Source organism: Pseudorca crassidens, chromosome 9 (assembly GCF_039906515.1).
Source record: "Pseudorca crassidens isolate mPseCra1 chromosome 9, mPseCra1.hap1, whole genome shotgun sequence".
Classification (NCBI taxonomy): domain Eukaryota; kingdom Metazoa; phylum Chordata; class Mammalia; order Artiodactyla; family Delphinidae; genus Pseudorca; species Pseudorca crassidens.
Window position 1 is genome coordinate 29,700,114 of NC_090304.1, and position 19,933 is coordinate 29,720,046.

At 39.2% G+C, this 19,933-nt stretch overlaps 1 protein-coding gene across 4 annotated transcripts in view; it reads right to left on the reverse strand.

Annotated features, from left to right (window-relative positions):
• METTL15 (methyltransferase 15, mitochondrial 12S rRNA N4-cytidine) overlaps positions 1-19,933 on the reverse strand; it is a 382,575-nt gene that overhangs the window by 106,580 nt on the left and 256,062 nt on the right. The window contains exon 6 of one of the 4 annotated variants that reach the window (XM_067749559.1): positions 13,190-13,221. The exons of the other annotated variants lie outside the window; for them this stretch is intronic. Within the exon in view, the coding sequence (XP_067605660.1) occupies positions 13,205-13,221 (17 nt within the window). The 3' untranslated portion in view covers positions 13,190-13,204. Of the gene's footprint in view, positions 1-13,189; positions 13,222-19,933 lie in introns of those variants that run through there. 4 annotated transcript variants of the gene reach the window in all.

Consider the following 19,933-nt stretch of genomic DNA (forward strand, 5'->3'; position numbering starts at 1 on the left):
GGGTAACTTTGTGTGCCAAGATCTTCCTTGCAGTGTTATTAACAATAGTTAAGATAACAGCCTAAATGTCCAATGAAAAAGGCATGGATAAGTAAATCACATTGCACATCCCCATAGAATAACAATGTAGCCATTGAACATTATGTTTATAAAATGTAATGACATTTTAAAAATTCTGGCACTGAAAGTCATGCAACTTCATGGGACCATGAGTAATATATGCAGGTAGGGAAGAGGTAGAAGAGAGACAAGCACTGTCCCTGTTCAATCAGACATGAGGATGAGGACGAAAACTGAGCAAAGGAGACAGAGAAGTAGCAGCCAGTCAGGTGAGAGGAATAATGAGAGGGCGCCATGCCTCAAAAGTCAAGCCAATTTGTGGGGTATTACAATGGAAATGATCAGTGATGTCAAAAGCTGCTGATACGCTAAGCAATGATTGTCAGTGAGTGTTAGAACTTGAGTTTGTTGTTGTTGTTTAATTCTGCCTTCCTGATAGCAATCAGAATTGTGGTTGCCTAGGGTGGGGAAGGGAGGTCATGGAGATACATAGGAAAGGGATATCAAGGAGCTTCCCGGGTGGTGAAAATGTTTTACATCTTAACTAGGGTGTGGATCATACAGGTATGAACACTTTTCAAAACTCATCAAACTCTACACCTAAGATCTGTGCATTTCACTTTTTGCAAATTATACTTCAATAAAAAAATAAAAATAAATTCTATTTTTTACCTTTCTGCATTTTCTAATATTACTATAATGAACATTCATTACTTTTATAATAAAAAATAAACATTTAGAAACGAAGGTTGGATTACTGCATATGTCAAACTTCTTTGAATTGTAAAGGTAAGAATTAGCAGGATATTATTTTTCCCTCAACCAAAAACCAATGTAAATAATAATTGAATAGTGTACATAATGAAAACTTTGCCATGGATTTCTCAGGGTAAACTCACCTCTGCAAGTAAAAACCTAATTCTTATAGCTAAACCAGGAAACATCTACTTCTTGACAGGTCGAGACTGGACAGTTCAGGCTATGAGTGGTTTTTGCATTTTACAAATGCAAAGCAATGGAAGTTAATATCAAAACATAGTTTTTGTCCTTGAGTAGGTCAGCTAAATTCTGTGTCCAGATTTTGTCCAAAATGGCAATTCCATGAGTTAATAATTATGAAATTATTTGGAAATCATAAAGAATTTTATAAGTTTAAGACCTGGGAAATATTAATACAATCTGAGGCCATGGGCAGTTCCATTTATCTCAGTAACCTTACAAAGGATGTTCCCTTTGAAGGTAGACCTCAAACCTCCTTCTTTCCTGAAAAAAATAGCCCAGAGCAAATGTCCCAGTAACTGTGAATCTGAAACAGCCCCTTCCTATGGTTAGTGAATTTTTGTAGTACAATGAGAAGGCTCATATCTTGAGAAATTGTCAAATGACCACTTACTCTCTTTTTCTATACATCCTCAGCATCTCAATTTTCATTAGAATGAGAGACTCTTATCTTCTTGTAAGTTAGTTGAGAAAGAAATTTTAATTCATCAGAAAGACATATCAACTTCCATATGTCCAAAATGAAATCTCTTCCTCTCCTCACAATTTGCAAAACTTACTCCATTTCCTGCATACAAAGCACCTTAATACATGTCTACCACTCCCAGAAGTTGCATTTGAGTGATAGAAAATAATTAGTATTTTCCAGGATAGAAAGCTGGACCAAGGAATTAGAGAGAAGATCAGAATAATACCAAGATAAATGGTGTGGGTCTTATCTTATGGCCAAATGGGTGTCATTGAAGGTTTTTGAAAAGAAGAATAATATAATTTTTAAAAAATAAGTGATGCTTTAGCAAGATGAATCTGGATTTGGTAAAAATAGATTGAAAGGGACCAAGTAGTAGAAAAGCCCCCAGAAGAAAGTCTACTGACATGTAAACGGCAAGTAGCGGTGAGGTCACGAGGGCAGTGAGAATAGAACCAAAACAGGAAAGTCAGAAATAATATACAGTCATGAAGAAAATGAAAATATGGTTTAGGACATGATGAGTTTAAGACAACAGTGAGGTCCAAATAGAAACATCAGGTGTATACAATCGAAAGTGCAAGGCTAGAAAGTGGAACAGCAGCTTCGAACATAGTTTGGGAAGAGTATTCCATTCAGTGTGGTCATAGAGGGTCTGTAGAGTTGCCTTTACCAAAAGACTATGCAGATTTTATTTATGTAATAACACATCTAAGCAATATATCAGAAATAGCTTTTCAGCATGTAAACAATATTAAAAGTTACTATGATACTTTTTACATTCTTTTTTCCATACTCTTCCAAATCTTTTTTCCATAGTCTTTAAAATTTAGCATGGATTTTACACTTACAGAACTTCTCAACTTGGGCTAGCCATATCTCAAGTATATTTACATATATTTGATTTATATTTAAGTACAATTCTAGGTGATACCTTCCCACTCCTCATAGCTTAGCATTAATAGCAGAAGGTTGTAGGGGAAGGAAAAACTGATTACCAAGACAAAATGTGAGAAGGTTTATGAAAGTGTGTGCTTGTGTGCATATATGTGATATATATAAGTTTTTATTTATGTGTGTACTTATAATGACATTTATCAAGTTTTTATTATATATCAGGCACTGAATATAACATTTAAAATATATTAGTATGGTAGCTAGCTGAAACAACTCTGTAGAGTAAGTACTATGAATATTATTCCAATTTTAAGAGTTAAGAAAGTCTTAAGACTAAGTAACTTTTTTCAAAATTATTCAGCACTTACTATTTAGCCAAGACATGGAAGCAACCTAAGTGACCTTCAACAGATAAATGGGTAAAGAAGATGTGGTACATGTATACAATGGGATATTACTCAGCCATATAAAAGAACGAAATATTGGCATTTACAGCAACATGGATGAACCTAGAGATTATTATACTAAGTGAAGTAAGTCAGAAAGAGAAATATTATATGATATCACTTTTATGTGGAATCTAAAAAATGATACAAATGTACTTATTTATAAAACAGAAACAGACCCACAGACATAGAAAACAAACTTATGGTTACCAATGGAGAAAGGGGGAGGGGATAAATTAGGAGTTTGGGATTAACATATACACACTACTATATATAAAATAGGTAAACAACAAGTTTCTACTGTATAGCACAAGGAATTGTATTCAATATCTTGTAATAAACTATAATGGAAAAGAATCTGAAAGAGAATATATGTGTGTATATATATATATATATATATATAACTGAATCAGTTTGCTGTACACCTGAAACCAACACAACATGGTAAATCAACTATACTTCAACAAAAATATTATTCAGCACTTAAGTAACTTTGAAAAAGTTACCTAACTTCTTTAAATCAGGCCAGTCTCATCCCAGAATCCTTGCACTTAACTTATATTAAGATTTGTGGGATTTATTTTATTGACTTTTTTGGCGAAAACATGAAATGCTAGAGCTATTATTAAATAACCCATTGTGAGCAATTTTCATATTATAAATTAATATTCAAATTATGACTAATGATTGTGCAGCCATAGCCATAATATGAATATCCAACAATCTATTTAATCATTTCTGTTTCTCTGGACTTTAGTTTCCGACTCACAAGTGGGGCTTTTCTATTTAGCAACACAAATAACTAGCTTGCCAGTCTGATTGTGTATGCAAAACTACAGTGAAATAGATGTTGAAAACTAGATTGATTATCATTAAATTCCCAAGCGTGGCTTTCCATGGAGAATAGCAATATAGCTACAGCTCTCCATCCCAGCCCTCACTAATGGCCACAGTCAGGTATCAAAGAGACTTGGCAAAAGCCTCCATATCTGCCCAACTTAGGCACAGTTGACAAATACACAGCCTTAGGAGCAGACCTGAAGACAGATATGCCAACTAAACGCCAAAAATGTTGCCAAGTCAGAAGGTTCTCTTATGTCTGTCAACTCCACAGCTGGGCAATGAACTGACATGCTCTGCTAACATGTGGCAAGTTTCCAAACCCAAGGCTTCTCTTCCAATTGAAAACCAATTAGGCTGAAAGTACTTGACGATTAAATCCTTCCTCTCAGAACATCCACAGTCCTATAAAATTCCAACAGATAATTACAGCAGGAGTAAAAGAGATGAAACTTAACAGTGCTTATAAAACACATCCCCAACTACCCAAGGCTTTGTGATGTTAGTAGGGTTATTGAGTACTCACTAAGACCTTTTGTCCTCTGTCTCCCACTGTTGCCATACACAGGGATAAAGGAGGAAGACAGATATAGAGCCCTAAGTGAAGCACTGCGCCAAGTTCAAGTTTAGGCACACAATCAGATATGTTACTCTAATAGACAAAATTCAGTTAGTCTATACTGCATTAACTACTTGGCTTGGGAATGAGTTTTCCTGAAATCTCATGGAGCAGATCTGCCCCACATACCCCTCCATCTCTCCTGTCGATATCTTGGATACATGCCCAGCATAGTGTACTTTCATTATTATTATTATTTTTATTTTTTGCTAGCAGAAAGCTTAGAGGAAGGATTCTCAGAAATATGTAACACACGATAGGGACCCTCCTGGGATTTTCTAGGAAAGAAGTACCCTTAACAAAATTGGAAACATTCATGCGTGTCTTAGTCCTTTTAGGACTTAGTCCTTCAATTGTTCCCTCCACGGATCCTAAAAAAGTTACAAATTATTGCAAAAAAGAAAATGCTTATCTGGCCAAGACTCTGAACAAGGATCCAGAAACTTCTAATAAAAGGTGACAGCTTCCTCTTTTCTGCCCCCACTCGATCCTACGCAGACATCCACCACGACACCTATAGCACCTTGCGACATTTTTTTTGCATTCTGCGCGCACACACACACACGTGCATACACACACAGACAATTAATTTTTCTAAAAGTGCGTGTCTACACCATCAACATCAGACTCGTGGGAGTGGGGTGGTTGATAAAATAGTTTCCTGACACCTACTCCAGCCAGGCCAGCTAAATTAGAATATTTGGAGAGTGGAAAGTGGGATTCAGTTAGACAATAAAGTCTGACAACCATGATGCCTTGAACCCTAAATCTCTCAAAGGCAGGGAATATGTTTCGGCTAGAAAGGAGATATTTGGGACCAAAGGAATGACTTTTGAGATCTACCAGGTTACCCCACCCCACCCAGGACACAAGCACTGGTCCTTTCTGTCTCCAAGGACAAGCGCAGCCCCACTTGGCCTGAAAAGACTTCTGCGTCCTATCCATCTTGTTAGAAACCTTGAAATATTTCACTATAAATGTGAAGCTCCTGGTTAGCACAGTGCACAGTTCCTCATTCTCATTGTCTGGGAAAAGGTCTTCAAGCAAGAATGAAAACTGGGATAATAATAGAATTGAGTTCCTGGGTCATTTTAAGAAATTACTATTAAAACTAATCACAAAAGAAGTTCCTACTATAATGTAGCCTGGAACTTCTTAAAATAGGAATAATGAATCTGGGTTTGTTTATTTTTGATTCATTCATTAATTAGCTTTTTATTTATTCATTTTTAATTCAATAAATATTTATTGAGCACCTCCCATGTACCAGGCACTAATATTATAGCTAAGGATAAACAAGATAGACAGACTCTGCCCTTGTGTGGTGAAAATTTGGTTCATTTATTTACTCATTCACTTATTCATTTGTTTAACAAATTTACTAAACACACTATTTGGAAGCAACTGGGATGGACACTGTAGAGAATCTTTAGACAAATTATGCATAGGCCCTGCCCTCAAGCAGCTTTCAACCTAGCTGTGGTGTCAGAGATCAACATGATTGATTCTCATACTGGGCAAAATAACATGAATACTAAGTACAAGAATGAGATTACTTCTGGGACTTCCCTGGTGGTCCAGTGGGTAAGAATCCACGCTCCCAATGCAGGGGGCCCGGGTTCAATCCCTGGTCAGGGAACTAGATCCCACATGCATGCCGCAACTAAGAGTCCACATACTGCAACTAAGAAGCCTGCATGCTGCAACAAAGAAGCCCACGTGCTGCAACTAATAGCCGACATACTGCAACTAAAGATCCCACATGCCACAACTAAACATGCCTCAGTGAAGATCCCACATGCCACAACTAAGACCCGGCACAGCCTAAATATATTAATTAATTAAAAAAAAAAGAATGAGATTACTTTTGACTAAAGCTGACCAAAGAGGAAGGGTCTGAGCCAAGCCATAAATTGCAGCAAATTTTGTGGTGTAGATATGAGAACACTCATCTGCTGAAATAACAGGGAAAAGGCAAGTATGCCTATCTAATATCTGAGAAAAGGTGTAAGAGGATGGGCATTTTATAGGGCGGGTTTAAAAACTGGAGAGAGAAACATCTGAACAGATTGAAGAATACCTGACTAAAGATTTAGTCTCTGTTGCAACACTATATGTGAAGCTTCTTTTTCCATTTATTCACTCAATTCAAAATATCCATTGAGCACCTTCATATAATGGTGAAACAATGAGTAAAAATGTCACCTGTTGTAGCTAAGGAGACAGAAAATGTAGTAATGAACTTTTGGATTTGAGTGGTGAGATTTCCAGGCAAAACCTTCAAGGTGCTGGACTGGCTCTTATTGGCTGTATTTGATAAACTGCTATAAATAAGAAGGAGATGTTCTAAAGAAAAACGAGCTAGTTTATAAGCAGAACACAGAAGAAATATAGAGGGTTCATGATTTTCTCACAGGGAACATAGCACTGTTTTTCATCCCTAACCTCTCTGGGAAGCAGAAAATGTCTCAAAATAAAACACTGCTTGGGGACAAAAGATCAAATCACAGATGTGGCCATAAGATCCTTTATAAAGATCTGTGAAAGAATTAAGGCAGGGCCTAGTAGAACTTCTCTGCTATACTAAAAGGTTTATAAGGGTAATAAAGTTGTGGCTTTTAGCTCATGGAGTAAAATTACATCATATTCATAGGAAATCCACAATGTTTTTAATTCAGCTGAAATGGCAATGTTCTGTTAGTATAGATTAAAAGGAATTGAGACTGTAGAAAAAATGTCTTAAAATTGTAGAAAGACTTTTGTGCCCCCAATTCTCCATAGGCAGGAAGCAGGAATATTGTCCAATACTCTCTTCAGAAGGAACGAAGGAGGGTGAAAAAGAAATGATATGCTAGCGGTCTTAGCCAAAAGCCATGGAGAACAATGGACTGGGAGCCATTTCCAGGGAGCAGAACTGAAGTCTAACCAAAGAATATTCCCCATCTCCAGAGTAAGGGAAACTGGCAGAATTTGCCCATAAAATGTTTAGAATTGCTATGGATCAGTAACTGCTATGTACAGTCTACCCTTCCCCCTTCCCAAATGAGAATATTTATAGGTGATTATCTTCTCATTTCATCACTATACGGTAGGTATGTATAGGGCAGATAACTTCTTTTTCTAGTATATAATTTTCTGGATCAATTATGTGAACCTGATGTAGATCAAAACACCCTTGACTTCAAGCATCAGGCCACTTGAGTTTAGGAGGATCTTGGAATGTAAGTGAACATCTTCTGCATGTGACATCATGTTGGTAATTGTGGCCAGAAAGCAAACTATGGTAGATTGTTTGAACTAGAGAGCCCTAGGATTCCATGCCTGCCTATACCCATGTTTTTTGGTCATGTTTTTTCACTCTAACCGTGGGCTTGTTTAGACCAGTGGGGAATAAAATCTGACACCAGCAGAGACTTGAAATAGTTCTTGTGCACCTCTTTTGATTCCTGACACTGCCATTAGAACATATCTGGGCTAGCCTACTGGAGGTAATGAGAGACACATAGAAAAGAGTCAAGTTGTTCTAGCTGAACCTATAGCAGATCGGATGATCCCTAGTCAACGTGCCAACTGACTGCACCTTCCTGAAAAAGCCTAGCCAAAATGAGCTGAGCCTGGCCCAGATCAGCAAAACAATTCAGCCAACTTGTAGACGCATGAGAAGTAATGGACACTAAGTTTAGGGTGGTATGTTACACTGTAAAAGAAATCGAAACAGACAGTATGTAAAATGGAATCTATTTGCCATCTCAGTACTAAAAGTTCCCTTTGAAGAAGTTTAATTAAGGTAAATTTGAAAGATCCCTCGTTAACAGATTCATCTTATAATGATACCATAAAATCTCAGCCAGATAGACACCTCTAAACTTACAAACAGATTAAACAGAATAGCAGAGAGACTACAACCGATACAAGAATTCAATAAGTCAGTGTCTGAATCACTGAAAAGAGCCATGGTCAGAGATGTAATTATTTTATCACAGCATGGCCCAGCCTCTTCAATGCAGGATGATTCCCAAGGGACCATCCAGTCCTTAGAAATAAGTCTAGTTTAATTACATTTGGTAATTAGATACCTCTAATAAAAATCACAGTTAGGATGAATGGGGGATTCTTAGTGGGATTAGAGAAGAAAGGATTGATCTATGAGACATAATCAAAGGGGAAACCAACTAGTCTTAAAGTCTGACTCTGGTTGGGGAAGTATGAAAAATGAGGCATCAAAGATGATCACAACCCAGTAATTAATTTGCTTAAAAACCTTCAATGGCTCTTTGGGAATTTATGTGGTATCCCTCCAAAGTCTAAGGTCCATGAAGGACTGGGTCATTAAAAATCAACATTATTATCCTCACAAAAGCTAACATCTAGTGACTGCTTATGTTTGTTATATGTCAGGCAGTATACTTCATTAACTGTCTTGTTTATGTTTACAACAACCCTGAAAAATAGAAACTGATATTACCCCCATTTTACAGACAAGGAACTAAAGTCTTGGGAGCTTGAAGTGACTTGCCCAAGGTCATCCAGCTAGGACACAGTGGAGTCAGGGTTCAAACAGAGGTCTGTCTCTTACTTCAAAGCACTTACTCTTAAACATTACCTTATTCTGCCTCTTATAAGACACTATTAGCTCCCCAATGCCAACTCAGGTTTGGCAAATAGTAGATACAATATATATTTGCTGAATGAATAAATTTTTAAAAAGGAATAAATAAAAAGATAAATGAACAAATGAGTAAGAAATGATAGCACCAATGACAGAGACAAAAACTGAGAGGAGGACCTTAAGGAAGAGGTAGGAAGACTTTGGACCTTATTTGCTAATAAGAAAATGGTAATTACTCCATGTGTTCTGGAAGAAATTAACAGGAAGGAATTTGAGAAAGAAATTAAATGAACATCGGTTTTTGACATCGTCAATATAAAAGCAATTGGGTTATTTACACAGGAGCGACCTTTGTTTATGTGGAGGTAAAATGCAAAAACAGAGGGAGAGGAGGTCACCAAAATGAGTAAATGGACAAGGTCTGGTAGTTTACTGCTGAGAAGGAATATTTCCCCAAGTCGTGGTCACATATGGTCATACTGTAAATCATTCTTCCCAGAGTGTACTTGCTTCCATGTGCACTGACCCTAATTAGCAAGAATTCATTGATTATGTCCCTATATGTACTATTCACTGTGCCAGACCCTTCATATGCATTCCATAATTTAATTCTCACAGCAACACTGTGAGATGAATATCATTCCATTTTTATGGATGAGGGTCAGTGAGAGAAAGATCATTCAGTTAGAAAACGGTGGAGGGGTTCAAACTTAGATCTTTCTAACACTAAAACCCTTTCTTATTTTCTTATACTATACAAACAGAACTGCCAGGTAACTGACTGAAAGAGAAGAGTGGCCTTCAATGGGCAATGTTGAAGGAGAAACACTTTTCCCTTCCAATACATTTGCAAGGAGAGAAAAGAATAATAAACATGAAAGATCATTTCCAGTCAGTTGAATGATTATATCAGTAATTATTGGTCTTTATACTTAATTCCTTAAAAAAGAAAGAAATACACCCAACTTTGATTAAACTACCACAACACCGTGAAGGCTATGTAGCAGAGAAAATAGCGTGGGCAGTTTTTCTTTTCCAGCTCAGTGTCTTTATTCTTTTGCATCCTCAGTTGCTATCCAAACAACTTATTTTGCCCATGTAAGACTATATGGTTTGACTAAGGATTTGGTCATCTTAATTATAATCCCTTGGATGGCACAAAAGGGCATTCTCCACGAGATGGATGCCAAGTCATATAAAGTTTTGGAGCAGAAAGGTGGAGTCTTTCCTACACCCATAGTTACATACACTGGTGCTAATGGAAGGATTTCTCCATTCCTAACAAGGGCTGGGAGAGAGTCAAGAATTCTATGATGAGCACCCTGTGGAGAAACAGTTTGCTTGTTGTCCAAAACAAGTCAGTTTAATAGTCTGACTCTTTCCTGGAGTGTCAGTATAGATTTCACTGGACATAAGTGTCCTCATTTCCCTTTTTAAAGTATTTTTATAATACTTCCAACAATGTTCCAAGGCGCTTCTGACTCTCAGCCTTCTTCATTTAAGGACACACATTATGTCCTCTAAGATACTATAGCTTTCTGATGGCAGGGACTCTCTAAATAGGAGTTTGGGTTGTGGCAAGATCAAACTGAGAAGAGAGTCTTAGTTTGAGGGACTTTATTATGCAAAATAGGGCAAAGTAAACAATGAGAGGCAGATCTGGCTATATTTCTGACAGCCCAGCAGGAGTGGAATCCATGCAGGGAAGAGGTAGCAGTCCAGGCAGAGGGGGCCAAAAAGTCAGGCAGGTAGAACGTGGTGATGAGCATTCCAGACAAAGATAATATAAATAGGTGGTGAGCACAGAGAGTTAACATGGCCCCAGTGGGGCCTGGGCTTCAGGAATAGAACTCAAGTCATCAGGCTATGAGAAGGGGGGTCTGTTGGTGACAAATACAGGCCCCATTCTCAGAAGTACCAGGGTCCTGGAAAAGAAATAAAGACACAAGGGAACAAGACAGAAACTCTAGCGGTGATTTGACCTCATGAATAAGGAGGAGTTAGCTTGTTAAGGAGATCATGCCAGATCAGAAGGGAAATTGAAGTCCTGAGCCCCTAAGCCAGATTGAGGGCAAGATGTCTCCCAGAGTCTATGTTCATTTTCAGCTTACCTTAGAGAGCCATCTATATGGTTTAGAGGGATTAAGTCAGCCCCTATAGTGACTTGTAGATTATGGAATTTTATATTCCACCACAGGTTTAAGTCTAGAGCCCTGAGCATGTAGAAGACATTTAATTATAACCATCTATACTAAGTGTATTCTATGTGCTAGGCACTAGTCTAGGTGCTTGACATGTGTTACCTCATTTAACTATATCCAAAGAAATATATACCATTATTCCTATTTAAAAGACAAGGATCCTAAGGATCAGGGAGGAGTTTGTTGCATAGGGTTTTGGGGTGGGGTGTGTCGAAGAACTGTTCTACACTTTGATTATGGTAAGGATTGCATTTGTCAAATTTTGGAGTGAGTTTTACTGAATGTAAATTCAATTTCAATAAACAGGACTTTAAAAACTTAAAAAAAAATGACAAGGCATCCAAGGCCAGGTAGGTGTAGTAAATTGTCCGAAGTCATGAATTTAATAAATGATGATGCTGGAATACAGATACAAATAGCTTAACAACAAAACCCAATCTTTAAAGTAGATTGCCAATCTTGGTCATACATTTTTGTACAACAACTATTTGCTAAATTCTTGTTATGTGGCAAACTCTATGCTAGATATTATAGGTACCATCTATGCCCTTAAGGAGTTTAGTTATAGTGGGAAGACAGATGCATTAAAGACAGTAACGCTTACCCCCGGACTCTGGTGGAAAACTAGAGGGTGCTATGAGAGCACTTAATGCTGGGACCCAATACTCCCCTAAAGTGAGACCTCCTGAGGGAAGTGATGGAAGATTAGTGGTCATGAAAGCAAAGGATGGAGAGTAAAGGGGAAGAAACAACTTTATCAAAGCCCCAGAGGCAAGAGAAAGCATGATCGCTTTCAAGTTACTGAACAAAGCTTGTGGACAGGAGTGTAGGGTGTATAAGGAGGTGGGAGGAAGAGAGAAGAGATGTCACCACAGAAGTGGCCGAGCCCCATTACGCAGGACCAAGGAGGCCACACCTCCTGGACTCACCCTGATGAAAAAGCCAGGAAAGGGTTTGAAAGTCACATGACCAAATGTGCAGTTGGGGAAAATATTCTGGCTTCTATGTGGAAAGGATGGATGAATGGATGAATAGAAAACCAACTCTTAGGACTTCCCTGGCAGTCCAGTAGTTAAGGTTTCATGCTTCCACTGCAGGGGGTGCAGGTCGATTCCTGATCGGGGAACTGAGATCCTGCGTGCCAAGGCGCGGCCGAAAAAACAAACAAGCAAACAAACTCACTCTTGCTCTTTATACTCCATGAAACAGGCCCAAGTAGGGTTTAATTGCTCCTGCAGCCCATCTGCCCCTTAGCCTTCTACTGGGGCCTAGAGCCCAGAAGACAGCCCCCGAGGCTGAGTCCACCATCAGGAATACTATCATATGGAAATAATGAATGGTTTTCATTTAATGGTTGTTTCCTTTCATACTCTGTATGGCCCCTCACGTCCCCATCCCAGTCAGGTGGGCTCCATTGGTTTCTGAGTCTCCATGCCCAGCTTTTATAGCTCTGACAAGTCATCTACCACCCTCTACCGCTGCTACCTCGAAAACATTTTTCTGCTCTCTCTGCATCCCTGCAGTGGACCCGCAGATTATGGCTCAACACAGAGAAAGAGGAGCACAGAAGAGGTCTGGAATGTTCGCTGCGATCCCAAACACGTAAAAGGTCTTGGCCTTATGTGATAAATCATACCTTCCACATCTGTCAGTGGAAGAATGGAAAGGGGCACATCTCTTCTTCTGTGTGTGGCCAAATGGATTTCTCCCAGCACTAAACAAGCCCATTTGAAGTACAGGTTGGCAGGGGTCAGTTCCTTTATCATCACACACATTTTAACAACCCAGTTGCTCAAAGAATGTAAAGCTCTATAACTGCCAACAAAGAGGGAGCTTTGAAGAGCCTTTCAGAAGGAATTATGTACACAAAATTCTAATTGTTGCATTGAGTTAATGCCCCTCTTTGTGTTCCTACCACTTTTTTATCATAATTATGTACCTTCTCTACACTTTTACCCCATCTTATCCTTCATGCATAGAACCAAATAGGAGAGAGGGGCCTATAATAGTTACCCACCTTAGGTACCTGTAGACTAAGCAAGAGGTGATGACTTTAGGTCTTTTTCATAAGACAGTGCAGCCTAGAAAAAGAAAGGGCAAGTGTTTAGAAAGAATAAAACAAGCAATAGGTTAGATATTTTCACTTCTTCTCTGTAAGTTAAGACATTTTTCCTTATTAGTAAGGTTAGTTTAAGACAGGTTTATAGCCATTATGACTATAAAAGTGATTCAATATTAGCATTATACCAAAATGACAGATGCAAATGCCAGTAAGGAGAACATTCTGAGCAGTTTAAAGGGCTCTAAAAATGCAAAGCATTATGCCTAGGTTTCTCATTAGCCTCATATAGCTATGACATCCCACCTGTAGTCAATATTCTATCATCCATGTTCAAAATGGACCTGATTTCAAAAAAACAAAAGAAACCTTCACTCAGTTTCCTGAAGTAGAGAGAGAAAGGAAAGAAGGAAGAAAGGGAGGGAAGGAAGGAAGGGAGGGAGGGAGGGAGGAAGGGAAGAAGGAAGGAAGATGGAAGGAAGGAAGAGAAAGAGAAAGGGGAAGAGAGTCAGGCTATTGATCAGGCTAAGGTGATATAATACGGCTCATGCACTTTATTCATATAGGAATGTTCCTGAGCTCACGTTTGTAGTCAATTTTCTTATATTTTAGGTACAACTTTAATGAGCGTGATTATCTAGTTTCCCAGTCCAAGGTATCCTGGAGGCAGCAGATCACCTGGGAGACACACACGGGCAGCATCAAAAAGTGACAGCTGGCAGTGCAAGAGTTGATGAAGAAGACAGAAAACCTCTGAAAAGTTGATACCGGAACTCCAACACAGAGCCCTGCACTCAACAGGCTCTATTACAGCCCTCTAGAATAATTTATGATTGAGTCATCAAGACAAGATCAAATTAGAATGTTCTATTTAATAAAGCCTGGATATATATATACATTTTCAAAGATGTTCACCAAAAATAGTTTAAATGAACCTATTTTTGTACATATGAACTTTGTAACCAGAACAACTCATTTCCTTAATGTTCGAGATGGATAGTTAACATTTTACTGTATGTTGGTTATGTCCTAATTTTAATCTCAAGCTACCTGCCCCTCCTGCCTCTCCTGCCCCTCAGTGACCAGGGAGCCACACTCCGGAAACACAATGTCATTATACTAATACTACCTTAAACTTAACAAAATTAGGTAGGTAAATTTACTACCACCTCCCCAAATAAAAGCACACATTGCTACCCCAGCCCCAAATATATGACTCCAGAGTTATCTATGCCACTGCCTGCTGCCAATCATATGCAATATATGTTAGTGTATGCGCTGACCAAATTTAAATTCAATTTTAGCAGGCCACGTAAGAAGACATCCTTCTAATCTAACAGTCTGAGCTTTTTGTGACTGAATTTGTCTTTGAATCCCTTGAGTCAGAATCTCAAGATACCAAATCATTGTCACCCAATTGAGCTTAACTCTTGAACCTGGAAGAGAAAGACAATAGATTGACTGGGACCTTGAAAATGGAGCAAGAACCTACATAGGTGTTGTTTTGCGTGATTCTTTTCACAAATGTTAAAAATGGAAAAATCAGGGTCACCAATGCCAAATCAAACTTGAGATAAGAATTCTGCTGTACTAATGGTCAAGGTTTCTAGACACCATCAATACTTGAAATAAGAGTGAAAAAGAATAAAAGAGAAAGAATGGTAAGTGTACAAACACCAAGAACCACCATCCACTTGGGAATAGCATGCCAAATTTTTTAGCATAGCACAAAGGAGGAAAGAACCCCATGGAGAAAAGCTTTACAAAGCCATTCATAAAAAGTTATGGTCAGTGTTGGACAAAGGGGGCATATCAGTCAGGATAATGCTATAGTGATGGACAACTCCCAAGGTCCAAAGCTTAAAACAACAAATGTCTCTTTCTTTCTCATGCCACATGTCCACTGCAGGTCACCTTGAGCTCTGCTCTATGTTGGCTGCCTTCCTCACTCCAGGATCTAGGCTCACAGAAGAGTTTTATCTGGTCACTGCAGTTCATAGTGACAGAAGGAAGGAGAGGAAGTACTAAAGCATATGTTGGTCCCTAGAACCTCTGCCTGGATGACTTTTAAGGGAGTAGGAAGTATAACCCTCCTGCAGGGAGGGGCTTCAAATACTGGTGCGCTGGAATGCAGTCACTACAGGCAGTAGGGTAAAAGTGCCAAGAGGTCTGCCAAAGATCAGGGCTTTTTGAACTTCAGCATACACGAGAATCCTGTGGAGAGCTATTTTTTTTTTAAATATACTTAAAAAATTTTTTTTAATTAATTTTTTGGCTGCGTTGGGTCTTTGTTGCTGTACGTGGGCTTTCTCTAGTTGCAGCGAGAGGGGACTACTCTTCGTTGCAGTGTGCGGGCTTCTCATTGCAGTGGCTTCTCTTGTTGCAGAGCATGGCTCCAGGTGCGTGGGCTTCAGTAGTTGTGGTGCGCAGGCTCAGTAGTTGTGGCGCACGGGCTTAGCTGCTCCGCAGCATGTGAAATCTTCCTGGACCAGTGATCAAACCCGTGTCCCCTGCATTGGCAGACGGATTCTTAACCACTGCGCCACCAGGGGAGTCCTGGAGAGTTTCTTAAAACACAGCTTTCTGGGCCCCACCCTCAGCCGGCTTAATTCAGTAATCCTGGGTGGAGCCCAAGAATGTGCATTTCTTTATATACAGGCACACCTCACCTTGTGCTTTGCTTGATTGCACTTTGCAGATGAGTTTTTAACAAACTGAACGTTTGTGGCAATCCTGCCTCAAACAAGTCTATCGGGATCATTTTTCCAACAGCATTTGCTCACTTCATGTCTCTTGGAACATTTTGGTAATTCTTGCAATATGTCCAACCTTTTCATTATTATTATATTTGTTATGGTGATCTGTGACCAGTGATCTTTGATGTTACCACTGCAAAAAGCTTACGACACCTTGAAGGCTCAGATGATGGTTAGCATCCTTTAGCAATAAAATATTTTTAAATTAAAAAAAATGCACATTTCTAACAAACTCCTAGGTGATGCTGATGTTGCTGGTCCATAGACCATACTTTGAGTAGGAATGATACAGAGCTATTGCTGGGAAGCAGCTGTCCGAACAGACATTATGTGTTCCAACCTCATCCGTGCATCTAGGTGGGGACAAATGACTGGTTCTCACCAAAGAAATACGAGCAAAAGTGATGCATGTCACTTCTTGAGTTAAAGTGGTTAAAAAGAAGCGCCTTGTTCTCCCACTTCCTTCTGCCATGTGCTTTCTACTTTTTGATGCCTGAGGCAACATTATAGCTCACGTTTGAAGTTAAAGAGTTCATCAACCTAAGCCACCTTCCCCCACGGACAAGAAGAACCTACATCAGATTACTATGGGAAAAGGAATAAATTTCTACCATGTTAAGCCATGAAATATAGGGATTTGTTTTTTACAGCAGGTAGCATTACCTTATCTAACCCTGGAGAGACTGGGAAGAAGGTCCAGAGAATCTTGATCCTCTGTCCAATATTTATCATTTTTCTCTCCTTCAGTTACATGAGAAACCTCTCTGCCTCCTTAACTTTTACACATGTCACCCCCTTTGATCCTCCTTTATTATAGCTGTTTTCTTCTCTAACTCACTGTGGTAACAGATAAAATTAAATGGATTAGGATTATGGGGTGAAAAAACTCAGAATCACTTTAATTCCTGCTTAGGGTATTAGCTTAGTACCTTAATAATACACTTAATTATAGTTTATTCATTCGTTTAACAAAACCTAACTCAATGCTAACTTATATATGGCTAAAACAGCCTTGTCTCCAAAATTGGCCTGGGCATCACCCCTGGTCCCTCCCATAACCACGGCAGATATTGAAAATTAGCAGTGCTTTTTCTCACTGAGTCAAGAGAAACCCTCAGAATCCTTTACAGCAGGGTACTCCAAATAGCCACGACCAATAAATCCATAATGGTGGTTTTGCCATGAAGGAAAAAAAAAAAGCAATATGTATCCAAGTCATTTCTATCATTTTTATCAATAAATGGATTTTTCCAAAGATGTTACAAAAGGTTTGGTCTCCTGTGGTCACTCATTTCAATCTAATTCTAATATGTTTTCCTGAGTAATGGAAGCTGTAAAGACCATACTACATTTGCAGCTAAGTTTCCACACCGATTTAGGTTCCACTAAGCAGATATGCCTGCACAAAACTTGAAATGCAGAAATCAGCAATGTGAGATAGAAGCCTTATATGAAGAGACTGGACCTTCGGGCAAACACTACAGCAGAAGTGTTTGGTTTTCCTGAGGCAGCAGTGAGGAAGGTTTTACAGGTCAGGACCTGGCATCAAAGGCACAGAACAGCAGGTGTCTATGGCAGACAGGTTTCTCTTAACAAGTCCCTGGTGTGGTTGGGCAATTCATCAGGCCATTGTTCCTGAACGAGCAGGACCTACGCTTGGTTCCACCCTTAGTTCCAGGCAAGATGGGCTCCTGTTCTGGGACCAATACTTTAGAGGCTCTTTCTCTGGCTCTCCTCTGGCTACCTCCCCTCCCCCACAAAAAACAAAACAAACAAATAAAAATCGCTGAGAAGTATGTGGGGTCAACAGGACATACTTAACTGGATTTCTAGCCCCAGATTGTGCCCTGGGAACATGGACCCAGATTCCTTACTCAAATAGCCCTGAGCTTTCTGCCAGAGCCTTTGTGGGCCTCTACCCTGGGGCCTTTCTCCTAGGAGTGAACCATACTGCCAGTGTGGACACCTTTAGGTCTGAGGGCAGCTTGTTGCCAGGAGTATACATAGAGCTTGGACATGTGTGCTGTAGCATCGACAGATATGCCGATGAGGATCCCCTGCAGCTTAGAATGGAGCCAGAAATGGGAAGAGAAAGATTGGGAACCTGGATTGGGGGCTGGGGTCATGCTTTTCCCATGCCACTATGCTTTGTTGAGCAACCCAAAGGAGTCTGAGAATTCTAGTCAATCTTGACCTTCCAATGTCATTTTGAAGGTAAATTTCTCAAGGTGGGAACATAGCACCTATTTCATTTAACAGTTTGAAGCTTATGTTTAAGTGTTAATATTTAGAGATGTTATGTGAGTATCTACTTGTACTCTTGCCCCAGATCCCACAAATTCTAAGGACTACTTAGTTCTCTAGCCTCTGATGCATTCTGTAAGCTACTTCATGCTCTGTAATAAACCCCTTTCTGCCTAAACTCTTCAGAGTTTATTTTGTTCTCTAAAACCAAGAACCCTGGTTGTTACACTTCTCTAGATGTTTAGAAAGGGCCTGTATTTTCCTATTCTTGTAGATAAGTCTACATGAAGTCCAAGAATACGTTTTTTTTCAGTATCAACCATAGATTCTATTCGTTGTGACTCTTCCTGATCTCAAGGCTCTGTTACTATAGTAGAGAAGAGTATTCAAGGTTGAATGAGAGCCTGGGTTGGAGACAGCTCTAACACTTACCAAGTGTGCACTTTGAACAAGCCATTTTTAACCTCTCTGAACCCTAACTTCTCATCTGAGAATTGAATAGGATAGTGTGTGTACATATACTTCATTGAATAGCCCTCTGCTGATGGAACATTGCCATTACTGGAACTAAAGAAAAGAGTTAATAATAGCTGACTCCAGGGATATATTCCCTATGGTGTATTCTCAGATGTCCTTTCTTTTGTTTACTTCAAAAACCTCTGCTCCAATCACTTCCCTCTGGGAAACCAATTTCACTGTCCTAACTTATGACTCCATTAGGAAATGTTTCTAGAAAGTCATTCAAATGTTTCCATCTGCCAATCCCATTTTGGTACTTCAAGTTCTGACTCCTTATGCTTCAAGAAACCATTTTCTTCCTTGCTTGCTAGTTAAACTCTTCAACACTTGTCAAGCATTATTATATCATACTCACCCTACTCTGGGATTTAATCACACACTCCATCCACTTCAAGACATATTCATTTTCTGGAATATCCAATGACATGATCCACAATATCAGAGATAAGGATTCAAGCATATAAGTTCCGCTTGGGTTTTCTTGCTTTTCTGAATCTTAAAGAATCTTTAGAGTTAGTCCTAGAGCAATGCAAGTTTAAAAGCTTTCACAACATGATGTATTTCCTTCTCATTACATTTTTTCAGATTAAGAAACTACTACAGCTGTAGCCTATGCTAGAGGAAGATAAGATTTTTGTGGCTCATAAACTTGGAAAATGGAATATATCAAAAGTCATTTTGTTGGCATATTTCAATTAAATACCTAAAATTCCATGATGATATAAGCAAGAACTGCATGAGGTCATTTCTATTTTTAAAGAATTTTCTAGTTTCTAATGGTCAGTCCTGTAAAGATTCCCCCACCAAAAAGTAACTGATTGGAATTGTGGAACCGTTGAGACATGGCATCGAATAGTTGAAGCTACATACAACCTTTGAGAAAGTGCTTTCCATTTTGGAAACAATCGCTGTACCTATAGGTTCTGTGGCTGGGCACTTAGGCATGTTGGCTCCATTCCTTGTCCTTCTTCAGCTCAGCTCTCTACTAGAGGGGGAGCATGAGCAATGCAGTCTGTTTCCCAGGATCTTATATGAGCTGTCTTCTGGCTGAGTTTTGACAAAGGAAGACAGTGGAAGGAGATTGAATGGGGTGGAAGAGAAAAGCCAGGACATTTCTCCTCCTGTGTCTCTGCTGGAGGCAGCTTCTCAGAAGTTAATTCTCCTCTGCGGCTCCAACTCCTCAGTTCCATTGCTTGATAGGTTCATTTAGATCCA